Below are 16995 nucleotides of genomic sequence, written 5' to 3'. Positions count from 1 at the left end.
ATTGAGCTCCTGCCATAAACCCATGTACACATAATGATGGGCACACACCAGACTTGTGCAGTGGGCAGAAAGTGTTGTTTCTGGGAATATTCTGGATTTACAGTGGGTGGTTAGCTGTGCTTCGTAGTCTCCATGCTCATGCCAGTGGGAATTACAGAGCGGTGTGGTGCAGCACAGATGTAAAAGCTAAAATAAATGCTTTATTATAGAGACCTGTGCTAGGGAGACCTGCCATACAGAGTTTATTTTGGGGGAAAGGAAGTGGCAGATATTGCAAATTTGCTCTTACAGCTGCATTGGGGCTGACATATGGAAATAGGAAGGAAAGGATTTCCTGACCGCAATAACATTTCTCAAGTTTCTTAATTTAATATGAAAAGAGTTGTCCAAACGTGTGTGGCAAATTTAAGATTTGAAATAACAAATTTCTTCAATCAACAATCCTCCAACATATACAACTCCCTTTTTGAACCCCTACAGAATCATTAGCAAACTAACACTTAACAATTTCAAGACTCCTGACTGAGATATTATCAGTTATACACATTTTAACTTAGTGCTAGAAGCAGAAAGGTCATATACGATATGAATTTTTCAAATATTCCTATAGTGGTGGACAGAAAAGAAAAGAAAAAAAAAGACACTAGCTTTTTCAAGGAATTAAATGTATTATATTATTGGCTGAGAGGAATGATGTGGAATTTATTCAGAGGAGAACTACATAAACAGTGTACCCTTTTTTCCTCATGGTTTGATCATATGATGTAAAACTGAATATAAGACAACAATTGGCAGTATTTTCCACAGAATTAGAAGGTACATGCATGCCACATACAGGTGCCTCCTCAATAAGTAAGCTTAACAGCAGCAGCTCTCCATATGTGGCAGGTTCTGCTTACAGGTAATGCTATTGCCAGCTTCAGTAGAAGACTGAAGTTTATTTGATACAAAAAACTATCCCCAACAGCAGACTCTCGTGTTCTCTGGAGTGACGAATTACGCTTCTCCATCTGACAATCCAATGGATGCGTCTGGGTTTGGTGGTTGCCAGGAGAACGGTACTTGTCTGACTGCATTGTGCCAAATGTAAAATTTGGTTGGGGGTGGGATTATGGTGTGGGGTTGTTTTTCAGAAGTTGGACTTGGCCCCTTCGTTCCAGTGAAGGGAACTCCTAATGCTTCAGCATACCAAGATATTTTGGACAATCTCCCAACTTTGTGGGAACAGTTTGGGGATGGGCCCTTCCTGTTCCAGCATGACTGCACACCAGTGCACAAAGCAGGTCCATAAAGACATGGACTTGACTGGCCTGCACAGAGTCCTCACCTCAACCTGATAGACCACTTTTGGGATGAATTAGAGTGGAGACTGTGAGCTAGGCCTTCTTCTCATCTGTGGGTGTCTGACCTCACAAATGCGGTTTTAGAAGAATGGTCAAAAATTCCCATAAACACACCTTGTGGAAAGCCTTCCTAGAAGAGTTGAAGCTGTTACAGCTGCAAAGGGTGGGCTGACGACATATTAAACTCTATGGATTAAGAATGGGATCTCATTCACTTCATATGCGTGTGAAGGCAGACAAGTGAGTACTTCTGGCAAAATAGTGTATCTGGGCAATCTGTCCAAGTATAGTCTGTGTGGGCAACAGTGATTACTACTGCACAAATAACCCTCTTCAACAGGGTGTAGATCATGGCACACGATTCATTAAACCGATGATTTATAATACAAAAATCAATAATTTATAAAAATGCACTGCCAAATGGCATGTTGGGTAATGCTAGCAAGGCAGGTAGCATAACAGTGTTAACAGCCAAGTCTTTCTCAGTTAATCAGCATTAATACCACTGAAGGTCAGTCCTGTTTAACCTGTGATTGTAAAGGTTTCTGTCACGTTTTACCATCACAGAGGAAATAAATGAGACAATTTATGTAATGTTTAAAAAATAAAAAAATAAAAAAGTTGGCACAGTCACTTCCCTGAGTGTTTGGACAGTGGCATCATTTTCCACTAACACAGCAAACACTGCTTTTATAGTGTGTACGCATTGGTACGTACGCATTGGTGTAACCCTAGACCAATATGTAGGTGTGACTTCCTTAAGACCTAATATGAGCAAACAGGTCTCGTACACAAAATACTGCATTTCCTACATGAACATCTATAAGGCCAAAACAGACACTGAAAGGAAAGACATTTACATTTTCTGTCTCCTGGCCCACTGAGAGGTACAGACGCACGCACACCCCTGCCGTGTTACAGCTGTCTCTACATCTCCTAGGTTTACCATCCTCAGTGTTGTAACTAATTCTGCTCACTCACACACTCGCACAGAAACCAACCGCTCATATAGAATCACAGTAAAACCCATCTAATGAAGCACAGTGGTAGCTGTTATGAGGCACTGCTTTAACTGAATCAGTAAATGAAGTTGCCTGACTATGTCCATATCAAAGCTCTCCACTTCCTGTGCTTGAGCGTGAGAGTTGCAGCTGATTTGCTCTCATGTTTGCCTGCCATAATGATTAACCCATGCAAACCGCCGGCACCTTGTGCATGCTGTGGGCCAAGAGAACTCTTAAAGCACTCTTCTCATCAGGGTATCCAGGAATCCAGTTGATGATCCAACAACCTCACCGACCTTTGGCCTCCTGGGTTGATGTGTTGTAGCAGCTGTGTTTACCCCTTAGGAAGAGGGATGTGTAGGGTGCTGCTTGAGTGCTTGATGCAGCTTGTTGTTACACCCCTGTTCTAACCCTGCAATCTTTACCAGCTGCAAAAGCAAGACAGGTATAGTTTTCACTTTGAGTGTCTGTCTGATTCTTCATGAGTAACCACATGATTGGATCATGATCAAATGTACTGTTCATATCCAGTTCAGTGTTTACAGCAAGTTTTCACCTGGCATTAATCTCAGACAATAGCCGCACGTGACTAATTAGCATAAACAAGCTAGTCACACAAACACATGGCTAATTAACATACTACAAAAGCTATTTCTCAACCCAGTCAAACACCTGATGTTTACACAACACAAAATGCTGTCTTGATTTAATAAAAAAAAAAAAAAAAAAAAAAAAAATTAAAACAGCAATGCCAACTACACCCATCTTGTTCAGGACCCACCTGTCAGCCATGCTTTGAACTTTAAGCATTCATATTCAAAGGGTGGTTGCACAGAGGGTGCTATGAAGGATCATTTGTTCTTTCAGTTCTCAACACACACAGATGCAAGCCATTTTCTTGGGGATGCTACGGGGGTGCTATGACTTTGAAGTGTTGCATAAACTTTTTTTTTTTTGGTAACTTGATGACTATTTGAATATTGGGGGGAAAAAAAATCACAAACTTTCATAAACAAGTTGGCCAATTATAACATGGGAGTCTATGTGGATTGACCTGCTTTTTGAGTCAGTGGCCACTGGAGCAAATGTCCTTTGTGGTGTACTTATGCTGCCTTAATTTTCCAGCTACAGAGGTTGATTCTCAGTATTTTAGCAAAAAGCTTGGCTCACATAGCAGTAGCACCACTGCAGTTAGGTCCTACGGTAAAACAATCCCTCTGTTTCGCCATGACGGCTGTAACTTAATCAGGCGGTCTCTGGTTCCAGATATGCATCTGACTGGTGAAAGTTTGGGCAACTTTAGTCAGAGACTGTAACCACAGGGACACAAATGATTCAGTGAGGGTAAGGTTATTTTGGCACTGGTCTGGTGTATATCAATAAGGGTCATTACCACCATTAAGCAATGACGGGGGATTGGGTGAATCATATCCATCAGCCTCCTTTGTAATCTTGGCTTTAAACGCAGGGAATCTGCATGGAGAATCGGCCTGTTTTAACATTAGCTGTGTGTTGCATGAGAGAGGGGGTTGGGCCTGCCATTTAATTTAATAAATCAGAATGTAATTCATCTCATCATCTGGCATGAAGAAAAAAATTAAGTGTCCATTCAACCATGTACAGAAGCTATTATAGAGGCATTATAAGAGCGCAAATAGCTGTAAAAGACATAATGTGCGTATGTACTTGTAAAACCATCTTTGTGAGGACCATTTTGAGTTTTAGATCTTCTGTGTGAGGACCTTATGGCTGGTCCTTGCTTTCTGACACACCGAAACGCTACTCAGGAGGCTCAGATTTGATGAAACGGTTAAGATCCCAATTGGGTTCCGAGGTGGAATTTGGTGGCCCTCTGTTACTGTAGGTCTAGGGAATACATCATGCCAATGAGTGTCCTCACAAAGACAGAAATACAAACGTGTGTGTGTGTGTGTGTGCGCGCGCCTGGAAGCGGTGAGGCCGCATGCCATACTGACATCACCGCAGCTGTGCTAAGTGGGCTCATACAAAACTCCCACACATGGCTTACATCCGATAGCAGCAGTCATCAAACATTAGCTCGAAGTGGCAGTCTTTACAGACTGCTCCTTGGCTTATTCCAACTCTCTGCTTTGTGTAAATCAAAGAAAGGATGTTAGGAGCATTTTTAACATTCATACTGGCCATGAACCAAATATCTTCTCAGGTGATTTTCTCTTTCCTTTCTCTCAAACAGGGGCAGGGCGCATCTATAGCTGCAGACTCCACATCACCACTACTGCTCTCCTGAGAGCAACGATCTTTGCTTAAAGCAGCATTTTGCTGTTTAGCTGTGGTAAGCAGCTAGCATAACTCACCGTCAGTCTGTTCAAAAAAGTGCAGCTGCAAGACGCAGAAATAGCTTGTATTAGTTTATCAGATGGGTGCTAACTGGTGCTGGTCAGTGCTGGCCTTTAATTTGCAGTCAGGTAAATTTGATATCATCTGCTCTTGTCCTGGTAAACATCAGAAGTGCACACCTTAGCCATTTTCTAAAAAAAATCCCCACTGTATACATCAAATCTCAAATTAACTTATAACCTCCATTAATCATTAACAACAGTGAATGCAGAAAGATAATTCACAGCTCAAAAAAGTGCAATCAAATGTAAAATACTTCTCGATTTGCGGTGTTTGCGATGATGCCTACACATACTGAATGCTACTCATAAATTTCTAAATAGGCGTGTGCTCTCAAGTGGGAAAATGCAGGTTCATTATAGTGATTCCATAAAACGAACTCTTGAACAACTATTTGCCCTACTGCCCAAACTGAGCTTAAGTGCAAAGCTTTTAATTTAACAAGTTCAACAGAGTTCAGAGCTCTGTCAAGGATAGTCTGTGTACGTCTTAGCAGCAGTAATCCGGAGCTGCTTCCTTATGCAAATCAGGAAAACAACCCTTTGAATATGTGCAGGGAAATTAGCAACCGGGTTGCAAACTGAAATTCAGAGCACACCATACCCTCAGGAGGCTTTAAAGCTTTGGCAGAAAATCCTCTCTTTTACATAAGCCAGAAGAGGATCCAAGATTGTTTAAACCTCCCTGTAGAGTCTGGTCTTGTAGTCTGAAAGAAAGCTTCAACTTTGCACCATCCATTCACAACTATTGATCTGTGTGTGGGCAGCTAAAGGGGCAATATACTACGCATGGAAAGGAAAGCTGAGACCGGAAGTGTCCTAGTGGAGGAAAACAACAAAATTTGCAATACTATATGCATCATACATGCATTGCTATAATCTAGCAAATATAACACATTATGCAGATTGTACTTTTTAATGACAAAAAAAAAAAAAATCCTCTCTAGAAATTGTTCCTCCACAAAAGTGATGGCAAGATGACACAGTAATGCGATCCTTCATTGATCCCAGCAGGAACTGCAGCAGCGTCTTGCTTAGGACACTGCAGTGCATGCCTGCCAAAGCTGGAACTTGAACCCTGAGTTTCACAACAGTCTCCACAATCCCATTTACAAACAGGAGGAAACCCAATACGAGGAAAGGCATTTTAAATGCAACCAAAGAAGATGGTCTAGTTAAAATTGTTAGTGTTATAAATCAGGTACACAACTTTTGCTTTACAGCTGTGCATTTTTGCCACAATGGCCATTTTATCGCCAAGAGAATGGAACTTGAAAAACTCGTGCATGACATAAATCTGGCAAAATATATTTAAGGTGGAGCTGAAGAATTTGCAGGTAGTCCTCTTACTTTATTATTCCATCCATTTTGTGTAATGTAAAACAGCCCCAAAACATGACGTCAGTGCCACAATGCTTGACAGCTGGTTAAGTGTTCTCTCCGAACACTGTCACTGTGGCCAAACAGATCAGTCTTTGTCCCATCTAACCATAAAACCTTTCTCCAGAAGGCATTTGGCTCGTCCATGTGAGCAGCTGCAAATTTCAGTCAAGCTTGAAGGTGTCGATTTTGGAGCAGGGGCTTCTTTCTCGGTTGGCATCCTCACAGTTTATGGTGATGTAAAACTTGCTTCACTGTGGACAGTGATGCTGGTGTTCCCACAGTTTCCAGTTCATGGCAGGCTGGAGCCTTCATGGTTTCTGGGTTATCCTTGAGCATCCTAACCAATTTCCTCTCATCTGAGGGTGGCATTGTCTGTCTTCTTCCAGACCTTGGCAAAGTGGTGACACATCCAAATAACTTCTATTTAGGTCCAGTTCTTTAAACTGATGATCCTGGAACCTGCAGTTGTTTAGAAAAGGCTCAAAGAGACCTTTAAAACTTGTGTAAATCTACAGTTTTTAAATCTTGACTGAGTTTCCTGGACTTTCCTGTTGTTCTGAGTATTGGTCAATCCAACACGTGCTGCCAAACAAATCCTTTTTATGCCGGCAAAGATAAACTACCAGTTGTAGTCAATCATGGTCACTAACAGGAAGTTAACAGGGTTTGGCCATGTCATGTTCAAAGATGTTGTAGAACCTTCAGCACCACTTATTAAAAGATTTAAGTGAGTGCATGTAAATATTTGAGACTGCATGTATACTTTTGGTCTTATGTGGACTATAAAAACTACACTTGTGCACCAAATTCTTATTTTTCTAAGGCATCAAAGATGTATGCTGTACAATCATCTCACTCTGAAAAAAAGAACAGTTCAAAGAAATCGTCACCTCCGCCAACGAGGTTATGTTTTTGGTAGCATTTGCGTGTGCGCCTGTTATTCTGCCTGTAAACACAAAAGCTTGAAAAGTTTTGAATAAATCCTGATAAAACTTTGTAGGGGTGTAGAGTTAACAATCCATTAAAATCTGGCTGACATCCACCGAGGCCTGCAAGGCCAACTTAACGATTTATTGGTTGAAAGCTGACAAAAAGCTTTAAACTATGATTCTTTCAAGTGAGGCGTGTCTTGTCAACATATAGAAAGTATGGATAAAGATTTAAAACATGTCACATTTGAGCTCTGACCTTCAGATCAATCTATTGACCTTCAAGGAGAGGTCAAAGTGATAATAATGCTATATAGAGCTATTCAAAACTATCTTTCTTACTGCCATTGTTTGTACTGACAACATATAGGGAATGATATATAAAGATTCTAAATATCACATAGTTTGTATCCAAATATGTCACGTTTGACCTCTCACCTTCACATTTCACATCTGCCCTTCTTTCAAGTTGACCCCAAAATGAGTTATAGCTTTAAAGAAAGTATTGTCAAGAGAAAGAGAATCCACATAAAAAATAAAATAAAAGAATTATACTAAAAGAATTGTGAGAAGTATATTAAAATAGGTAATTAACAAAAGCCTGCACTTTGCACTTGTTTTTACTGCACTGCAAACCTCTTAAACCATGTTTAATAAGAACAAAGAAAACAAAATGAATATACACAAAACACAACACTGTTCCCTTAAAAGTAAATACTGCCAGGGAGTGAGCTGCCTTGGTGGAAGTTTGCAACTCTCTGAGAGCTTCTGGTTCAAAGTAGGGATTCTGTGGTTGGTTGAGCTGCATTTCTACAAATACAAATTAAAAGCAAAGCTTCATTTAATTCTGTCAGTCATTTATTCATGTGTTATGAGCTCTTGATTTAGTAAGCTTTTCACAGCAGATCTTACACTGCTTGGGTTCAGTCATGTCCCTGAGTAAAATGGGGTCAGGGCACTTGTAAACAGGCATCCAACAGCAGAGCAACAGCATGTTTCAGAATGAGAGCAGCGTGTCGGCCTGCAATGACGATTTAGCACCGAAAAAGGGAGCTACTTCCACAACCTCCAACGAAGCAAAACACTTTGAAAAACATGCAAGAAAACTGTTCCTGCAAAAGCTTACAACAACAAACTTGTTTTACCATTTCAGGTATAAACACGCCGTTAAGTATGAGGAGGAGATACCAGCAGCTGGTGATGTACGACCCAAAAGTTATCAAATGACTCAACCGAGCATCGCTGGAGCACTTACTAATTACACTCCATATTACAGAAAGAGCAAACGGTGGATGAAAATTACTGATGCAATTACACGGTGGTAAAGTAGGGCTTTGAGTAGCTAGCTAAAAAAACTCGACCCAAGATACAACATCCCAGGGAGAAAATATTTTTCCAATTCCAGTTCTATTATGTGACAATACTGTGCAGCTCCAGAAGAGCTACAAGGTTAAGTTACTTTACTTATTGTTAAACTTAAGTGATAAGAAATGATGTTGTACTTTTACTTACAATTTCCAGGGGAACACTACTTAGGCTACTTTTGTTCCTACATTTGACTTGTGCTGTGTTACTGGATATATTGAGGTGCCACTACTATTGCATGATGATGCTGCTACTGCTGGCACCTTGTGGCAATAGATTCACATTTCAAATTATGTAGTCTGACATCAATAAACAGCAGCCCATTTTTAAAGAAGTTTGGAACATTCCCTTCATTTTGTTTGCACTAGTAAACACTGCTACCTGCAAGCTGCAATCACCGATAAAACGTGCAGTATTTTTTTTTCTCTATATCATCATAAAAGTCATCATCATAAATTTCCCTGAAATACTGCGTTATAATTTTGGAGCCATCTCACCCAGCCTATGCAATAGCATCAGAAATTAACTATGAAAAAAAGCCCATTTAAATTTTTTTATTCATCCATCAATTCATCAAAAAGACCACAGTCATGTAGACATCCCAAGTCTCAATAACTATCCAGCAAATTCTAACAGTGTAACAAAGATTGAAACTAAGGGCGCTTCCTGTACACGTTTTTGATTCAGTGAAGTGTATGCTTATTATCAGATCACTGCTAGCTTTGCTGGTAAATAAAAATGTTGCCGGGTTTTAAGTTAAAGATTGAGGTTGCAGGTGTGGTGCATAAATAACAGTACTGATGGTGGCTGTTTTCTCATTTATTGCACAGTTATGGCTTTCTTATGATCTAGTGCCCAGAGAGGTTATGTTTTCAGTTGCATTTGTCTGCTAGCAGGATAACTCGGAAAATTATGAATGAACAAGAATCAATTGGTTTCATTTTTGTGGCGATCCAGGAGCCACAACGATAAAATGATTCATTACCATTGTGAGAGAGGGATAATATTCATATATTTGAAGATTATTCAGACAATTATAAACGGATTTTGATGAAAATTTCCGGAGTTGTTTGAGGTGGTACAAGGAACATTTGATTCAATTTTGGTAACTAGTATTGGCACCTAGAACATTTGGAGTGGGTGAGGTATGCGCTCTACTGAGTGTCCTTCTAGTTTGTGTATTTTTTCCCCTACATGACTACGTGACTGCAGACAACTCTTATATTTTTCTTGAGGTAGTCCGCCTATTTTAAGGGCAAAAACCATATAGGAATACATTATATACAATGTATGTTTTGCAGCATATCATTCACACCTAACTTTTTCATGTGGGTGCTGCGGATGCCCCCCCAGCAGCACCCAAAGCTATGACCATAAGTGTACAAAAGCAAACAAAAACAACAATCACACACTTATTATAATATGTGCATTACTGACATAATACCAGTATTTCATCTTTAAAGATAATAGTTATCATGACACATCTAATGTTCTGGAAATGATGATACAGCAACAAATGATTTACATTGTTTTCTGATACATTTTCTGGAGGGGCCGACTGGATAAAACAACTTTTTCTAGTCGAGACACATTTGACCAAAAAAACAGTCACTGTGATTACTGTTAGTGTGGATTATTAATGTTAAATAAGATCTGAATACCTGTGCCTAATCAGTTTTGATAGTTAAACCTGACTGAAGCAATTAAAGTGACAACCATTTTAAGTACTTCAAACTAAAGAAAATGCTACTAACAACCAAACAATTTGGCCTTCCAGAGGCAACGCATCTTGTGTAAGATTTGTATGTTAAATGTTGCATCTATCCAGGGAGAAAGCAACATTACACCCTAAAAAATAAAACAAATCAATGAAAATGGAAGATCTAAATGTCGCCCAAGCAATTTAATTATCCAACTCAGAATAAGCCAGAGGACTGATCACTTCATTGGTTCAGACTGAGTCGCACATCCCAATATCCTTGGCTCTAATGAGCACCCCAGGGCTGAAATAAAGAGCACTGTGACTCCAATAGAGCTTCAACAACTTCAGTCCTATTCAAACAGAATCATTACAGACAGAAAAGGATTAAATTGCCTCAGTTCACTGCTGACACTTCAACTATAGCTGAAATCTCAAAAACAGACCTGCCGTTGCTGCATTACGTTCATAGCATGTTTACTATGCAAATTACAAATAATGAGCACATAAAAAGCAGGACGAAACTGCCTACACCGGGTCAACACCCTTTCTTGTGTCATCTTTCAGCTAATGCTGAAGTTCAGCTGACACTTGACCTGTCTGGTGTTCCTCTACTGAAATACGGCTAGAATAACCACGGGGGAGGCAAACACACATACGTGAAAATCAATCATAGCCTGTCTTTACAGCAATGCTACACAAGCATATTCATCTGTTTTTTGTTTCCATGCAACTACAAATCTGATGAATCAGGACTCTGGTTTGTTCAAATATTTTGAGTTCATGTGCTTTAGCTCTCAGTTTTAAACCCTTGTGAAGCTCTCAGTGCTGCCAGAAAAGCAAAAGCACATAATTCCATCCAGAATAATGAGAAGAAGGACGAAGCACTGAAGGGAGAGGATCCCAGTGGACGAGGAGCTTATTTTGGTAGTTCTGTGTGCAATCACACACAGCGAAACAAAACACAAAAGTCCAAGTTACAGCGTAAACTCGCTAGATCTTGAAAAAGCTCATCATAAAGACGCAATCAGGAAAATTACGATATAATATCAGTTGCTTGATTATGGAAAACACCATGATCACAGTCATTTTGGTCAATTGTATTCAACTTATATGAAGAATCATTTTAAGCATTATACATTTTTTTTAAATTAATGGACATGCTAGGGGACACAGTGTTTGGTCAGGATGTTAGCCCCAGATTATCAGGTGTTTTTGACTATATAGACCACACATGGACCAAAAAATAAATAAATACAGCCTGAGAGCCCAGCTTATTGCTGCCCAGCCCTGGTGTGGCTCGTCTCTCCCAAGGGCAAATGCTGGTCCCTGCTGGCCTGCAGCTTCCACAGTGGGATGTCTGTGGTCGCAGACGGGAGCAGCGAGCAGCCAAGGTGGCATCAGACTTGGGGGCCTACATGATGTTAGCCACAGAGAGGACGTCGAGACTGAATACAACAAAAGTAGCTGCAGTCCACTTTAATTAACCTTCCACTGGTTCGACTGAATAAGCATTTTATGATTTCTACTTCTTTTAGATAGATTGTGGTGGCCAAAGGCTCTCTCTCTCTCTCTCTCCATGATCTTGCCTAGAGATTAACTAAACTGTCTGTGGTTTTTAAGGAGGGGCAAAAACACAGCTTTCTTTATAACACATGAGAGCTTCAGAGCAAAAATAAATATAAAAGACTGACTGTTTTCTCCAGATTATGTTATTTTTCCTTGCTAAAGTCAAAAATCACAAATGAGATTAAAATCTGATTAACTGTCCAGCTTTATACAAAACTTTCTCTTCAGGAACCAACAAAACATCTTTTAGAAGAAATCACCCTCAACATGACTATACAATCTGAATTTCAAGAAGACAATTATAGGACAGTCAAGGTATCTCCAGGCAGGCTGCTCAAGACTTCACACACAACGGTAGTGTGTCCAGTAGTGTGACCTAATGCGTTATTCCAAAGAATTTCACCTACAATTGTTTCACTGATGAACAGATAAGTCAGACATCCAGTCCGAGCACAAATAGACTTCCTGGAATTTTAATCTGAGGTGAAAAAAACAGGGAAAAGGAAAAAAAAAAAAAGATACTGAAAGCCTGAAGAAGCCCTTCATTGACAATGTACCATCAACCCATTTAAGCCAATGAAATGCTTTTATTTGACAATGGAGAGAAAAATGGGAAACGTGGAAGTGAAAGTAAGCGTAGTGACATGCAGCAGGAATCAAACCTGGGACTCACTGCTCAGGGCACAGCGCCCTTGTGGTAAGCACTCTATCTACTTGGTTATCGGGTCACCTCATGTTTTATGACGCTGTCTGGTTATAAAATTGAAATTGTAATTAACATCCTCAGGTCTCGGCCGGTTGCCATGCTCTCCGCTACCTATAGTAATGTGGACAATAAAGCATGAGGTTAAAAACAAAGTGGAAGAAGGCAGAGCACTGCAATGCCTGCTGGCATTATTTATATCCTTAGCCTCAGGGCCATCACATTCCCAACTCGACTTGTCTCCATTGATCAGCTTCACCCCCACCCACCCCACCCACCTACCTCTAAGCTGAGGATAAATGATCCCCTCCCCTTTTCTCCCCACAACACATCCCAAGACACCAGTACTCAACACACTTGATCCATCAACTGCAGTTTCACAAAAGAGCTCGCTGGATAAGAGGGACTTGATGGTCTTCTCAGTGGCACTGCACTTTTCGCTTAAAATATACCTAGACTATTGCTACTCTTCTTTGGAGCTGTCTGCACTGTCTGTTTGCTTTTGGCTGCAGGGAGTTACCTCCCAGTATAACCTGTATATATATTTCCCTTTAAAAATTAGGTGCTCTATGCAGACTGGACACAGATAGTGAGTAGTAGGTTGACATTAGCAAATATATATTGAGGCAACTCAGTAACATATTGAAAATGTAAAGGACTGATCTTGGCTTGGTCAAGTCAGACGAGAAAACATGCTTTTTCCTCACTTTCCCATATTTACTACCCATGCCAATGCAAATGTATGGAGTGCATTTTTCCACATTATGTTATTGAGCCTTAAGAGGCAGTGGTCCTGGAGCAACCATCAATTAGTGACCAAGGCAACAAGAACACTCAGCATAAAGACCAGGGTCTGTGCCTCTTTTTCCCTCCAACAAACCTAATGGACCCTCAATCCTCCACACAGGGAGGCCTGCAAGGGGGAGGGGGACTGGCTTGGTAGGCAGGGGAGTCACCCCCCCCAAAAACTTTTTACCACACAGTGGAAATTGTGGGAAAATTTGTATCTTGAACCTTTGCACCTCAGTTTTCAGGGCCTTTGCCACTGGAAACTCAACAAAGCCTGTCTGGCTTGCCAGTCAGTCTGTGCTTACATGCAGGTGTGGCCCAATTAGGAATTCCCAATCCCTAACCAGCTGGAATAAATGCATTAGTGCACACATACGGGGAAAAAAGCAATTTCCAGCCATACAGTTAACAACTGCGACTAGTGTCACTTCAGTCTTGCTTATTCCCTTCTGGAAGATGTAGTTAAATTACATGTGCAGTTTTATGGCACTTAGACTTTGAAGACTGACCTCCCCCTCAAAAATCTGCGGGTCAGCATATAAAAACAGTCCCCAGCCCAAATTACTGCAGCTGTGCTGTGCGTGTGTGGGTAAATAAGAGGATAATGTGCTGTGTACTTACTTGCCAATCACCTCGCACAACTCGTAGACATCCTCGAACAGCACGTCGTCGTCCGCCATGGTCATCCAGGTAAACGAGGATGCTCTCCACAAGATATCCCACCCACACCGCGGCTTCTGAAGGAATCAATGACAACCTATTTTCTTGTTGAATGGGGGTTACTGTGTGTCCTGGTATCTTCTAAACCCCCACACAGTGTGATAAACGGGAAAACCAGCGGCCAGTCGTGTGTCCAACTTAGCCGGCTAGCCACATTAGCTGGCGTCCCAATGCTGTCACTCCGCGGCCCCACCTTCTCCCGAGCTACTCTCCTGGTAGACAGGCTAGCCAGCGAGCTAGCTAAATAGTAGCCACAGAGCAGACCCCGGGGCGTGGAGATTTCCTCACTCGTGTGCAGAAAAACACCCCTCTTCGCATGCCTCGGGTTTGTATATTACTGGTGGATGTCGCCCGGCACAGGAGTTCCCTTCAGCAGCATCCGCGGATGCTTCCCTTACTGACCAAGACGCTCCCTTCGCCGCAAGCTAACGAGGCTCTCGAAAATGGTTGGCTAGCTGGGTTAATGTGAGCTTAGCTGTCGCTGGAATCGCAGGTTGGCTTGCTCCGTTATTGCGCTGTGCACGCCCAGTGTATCACAGACGGCTTATCCCACCGAAAAACGTAACGCGGGGCTGCAATACGCTTCAGCTTCCCGAACCCAAATGGAAGACCTTCACATTCATGTCCACGACCGCTCCGCCGCGCACACCGTCTGTGCTTGAATATATTGGATTTCTGTCGTATTCCAACACAGCCGACCCGACGTCCACCGCTGCTCCGGTTCTTTCGCTGGCTCAGATGCTGGCTGGCTTTGACTGGCTGTTTCTCCGACTTCCAGAAATGCCCCGGCTCCTCCCTCTATCGCCCGGGAAACTGCTCTGACCAGAGCCGAAATGGCCAGGAAAAGTGGGCCCCAGATTCCAGTCGTTTTTGCAGCGTCGCTCGAGCCAAGATGGCGTTTTCTGGGGGTCCGATTTAGGCGCAGTTTCCTAATCTCTTCCAACCGTTGCATCCAATGTATCCCGCGCAGGCGTCGAACCGTCCAAACCTCATCACCTTACGTCAGCCTTTTCCCCCCTTTTTCTCGCCATTATTTTAACAGTTTATTTCTCTATAAATCACCTCATCTGTCAGCAGTAACTTGGGTCCCACAGTCTGACTGCCAGCCATATATATATATATACACAGCATACTTCACAATCACAATCTAAACGGGGATCACTGCCATTCTCAGTGTTCCCCAAATTCCCATGGGACCTTAGGAAGGTTTCTCGGGAAAACTGATGGATGCCATAGTGCTTACTCTCATCAGTCTGACGCTGGCCGCTGGATTATGCCACTGGTGTGTACTGCAATTCTCCTCAATTTGGATGACTCTCTAGCGAATCTAAATGGACAACATTCCCAGTATAGTTGCTAGAGTGTTAATGTGTAATAATGTCGGGATTTCGTCCAGTGTACTTTCACTTAAACTTTCTGCAGGTATAGATGTTCCCCTGGTGCAGACACGCAGGTGGGGTCTCCTCGGGTGTGGAAAAACAGGCGAAGATGCCCCCTAGAGGTGATGACAGAAGTCGTGTAGCTCTCACTGCTCCATTTTGAATGTCCTAAGGAAATATCGTTTTACCACAAAATGAAGAAAAAGTGGCAAAAATATGTAAATGAGAAAATCCAAATTAAGTTTTATTGTAAACCAAATTAAAAATAAAAAGAGACATAAAATCCCTTTGTTATAAAAGCCTCTTAATTTACCCTATTTGTCCTGAAGGTTATGGGCCTAATTCAGTATTGCTTCATGAATTATGATACTGTGCAAATGTCTTGTATCACCCCTAATTTCTTCATTTATTGCTAGGAAAATGCAAAATATGTGCAGCTATTTATTGAAATGTGCAAACATGCATGGAAATACAGTATATGAGGCAAAAACAGAGTTTGTACAATTCTTCAGGAATAGTTCTCTGCGGTTCTTGAAGGACATTCAAAGCTCTTCTTTGGATGTTGGCTGTGTTTTGTTCTGTTCTCTGTCAAGATTATCCCACACTGCTTCAATAATGCTGAGGTCCAGGCTGTGGGGAGGCCAATCCATGACGGGTAGCGTTCCATTGTGTGTTCTTCTATTGAAGTATTTTACTGCATTGGCAGTGTGTTTGAGATCATTGCCAAGCTGAAAAATTAAACCATTGCCAATCAGATGTTTTCCAGATGGTAATGCATGGTGGCTCAAAATCTGATGGTACTTTTCTGCATTCATAATTCCATCAGTTTTGACAAGATCTCCAACACCACTGGCTGAAATGCAGCCCCAAAGCATGTCGGAGCCTCCACCGTGTTTTACAGATGGCTACAGGCACTTACTGTTGCACCTCCCTCTTGACCTCCTCTACACATATTGATGATGATTTGAACCAAAAACATCAAATGTTTCTGGCAGGCCACTTCATCTGAGGCTCCTAACTCATCTCTTGAGTTATGTGCCCTTTTTTTTTTTTTGTGCTGGAATGATTCATAGGTCAGTGTTCCTCTGAAAATGCTCAGGAATAAAGACTTGACTGAAAATGAGTATAAAAGCAGCCGAAGTCCAAAGAAAGCCTGGAGAACTATTGCTCAGCCACATTTAAAATATGGCTCCTTGGAAACGAAACATTTAAAAAATGAGTGGTGACTCAAGACTTTTGCACAGTACTGTATCGCCATATTATTAGTTTTGGGGGTTTTCCCTCCCCAAGTAAATACATTTTCCTGCTATCATATTCCCTTAGAAATTAGTTAATCTTGTGGATTTTGTCACGTTATAAAAACTGAAAAAAAAAAAAAATCAGTTAATTCTTAGAAAATATCCTTTGTTTTTCCCTCTGTAGAACCCCCCTTTTTTATAAGTAAATTTTCTCTTATTTACTGGTATGGCATTATTTTTTTAAGTTGTTACAACTGAAGATTAAAACGTGTTTTTAAATCCAAACAAAAACGAAAAGCGAAGCTGGGGGTGAGGCACCACCTAAACTGAAGCAGAAGACTGAACTCGGCCGTGCAGAGTGTACAAAGACATCTGGGCCCCCTCTAGAGGGCGCTGTTCTCACAGGGCGCCCTCTGCGGTCTTCTCCTCAAGCATCATCTGCCGGCTTCCCCCCATTGGCTGAAGCCCACCAGCAGCTTCTGATAATCCGATTGGC

The 16995-nt window shown here is 41.5% G+C and overlaps 1 protein-coding gene across 13 annotated transcripts in view; it reads right to left on the bottom strand.

Moving 5' to 3' along the window:
- LOC115795975 (peripheral plasma membrane protein CASK-like) overlaps window positions 1–14821 on the bottom strand; it is a 45474-nt gene extending 30653 nt beyond the window's left edge. For 12 of the 13 annotated variants that reach the window (XM_030752145.1, XM_030752178.1, XM_030752161.1 and 9 more), the window contains exon 1: window positions 13784–14821. In XM_030752145.1, the coding sequence (XP_030608005.1) occupies window positions 13784–13848 (65 nt within the window). In that variant the 5' untranslated portion in view covers window positions 13849–14821. The remainder of the gene's footprint in view (window positions 1–13783) is intronic. The other variant, XM_030752246.1, reaches the window with a different exon arrangement.
- Between the last annotated feature and the right edge of the window lie 2174 nt (window positions 14822–16995).

This window comes from Archocentrus centrarchus, chromosome 2 (assembly GCF_007364275.1).
Source record: "Archocentrus centrarchus isolate MPI-CPG fArcCen1 chromosome 2, fArcCen1, whole genome shotgun sequence".
In the NCBI taxonomy this organism is placed as follows: Eukaryota; Metazoa; Chordata; class Actinopteri; order Cichliformes; family Cichlidae; genus Archocentrus; species Archocentrus centrarchus.
The sequence above is the reverse complement of the archived record's forward strand: the minus strand, read 5'-3'. Positions and strand labels throughout refer to the sequence as shown.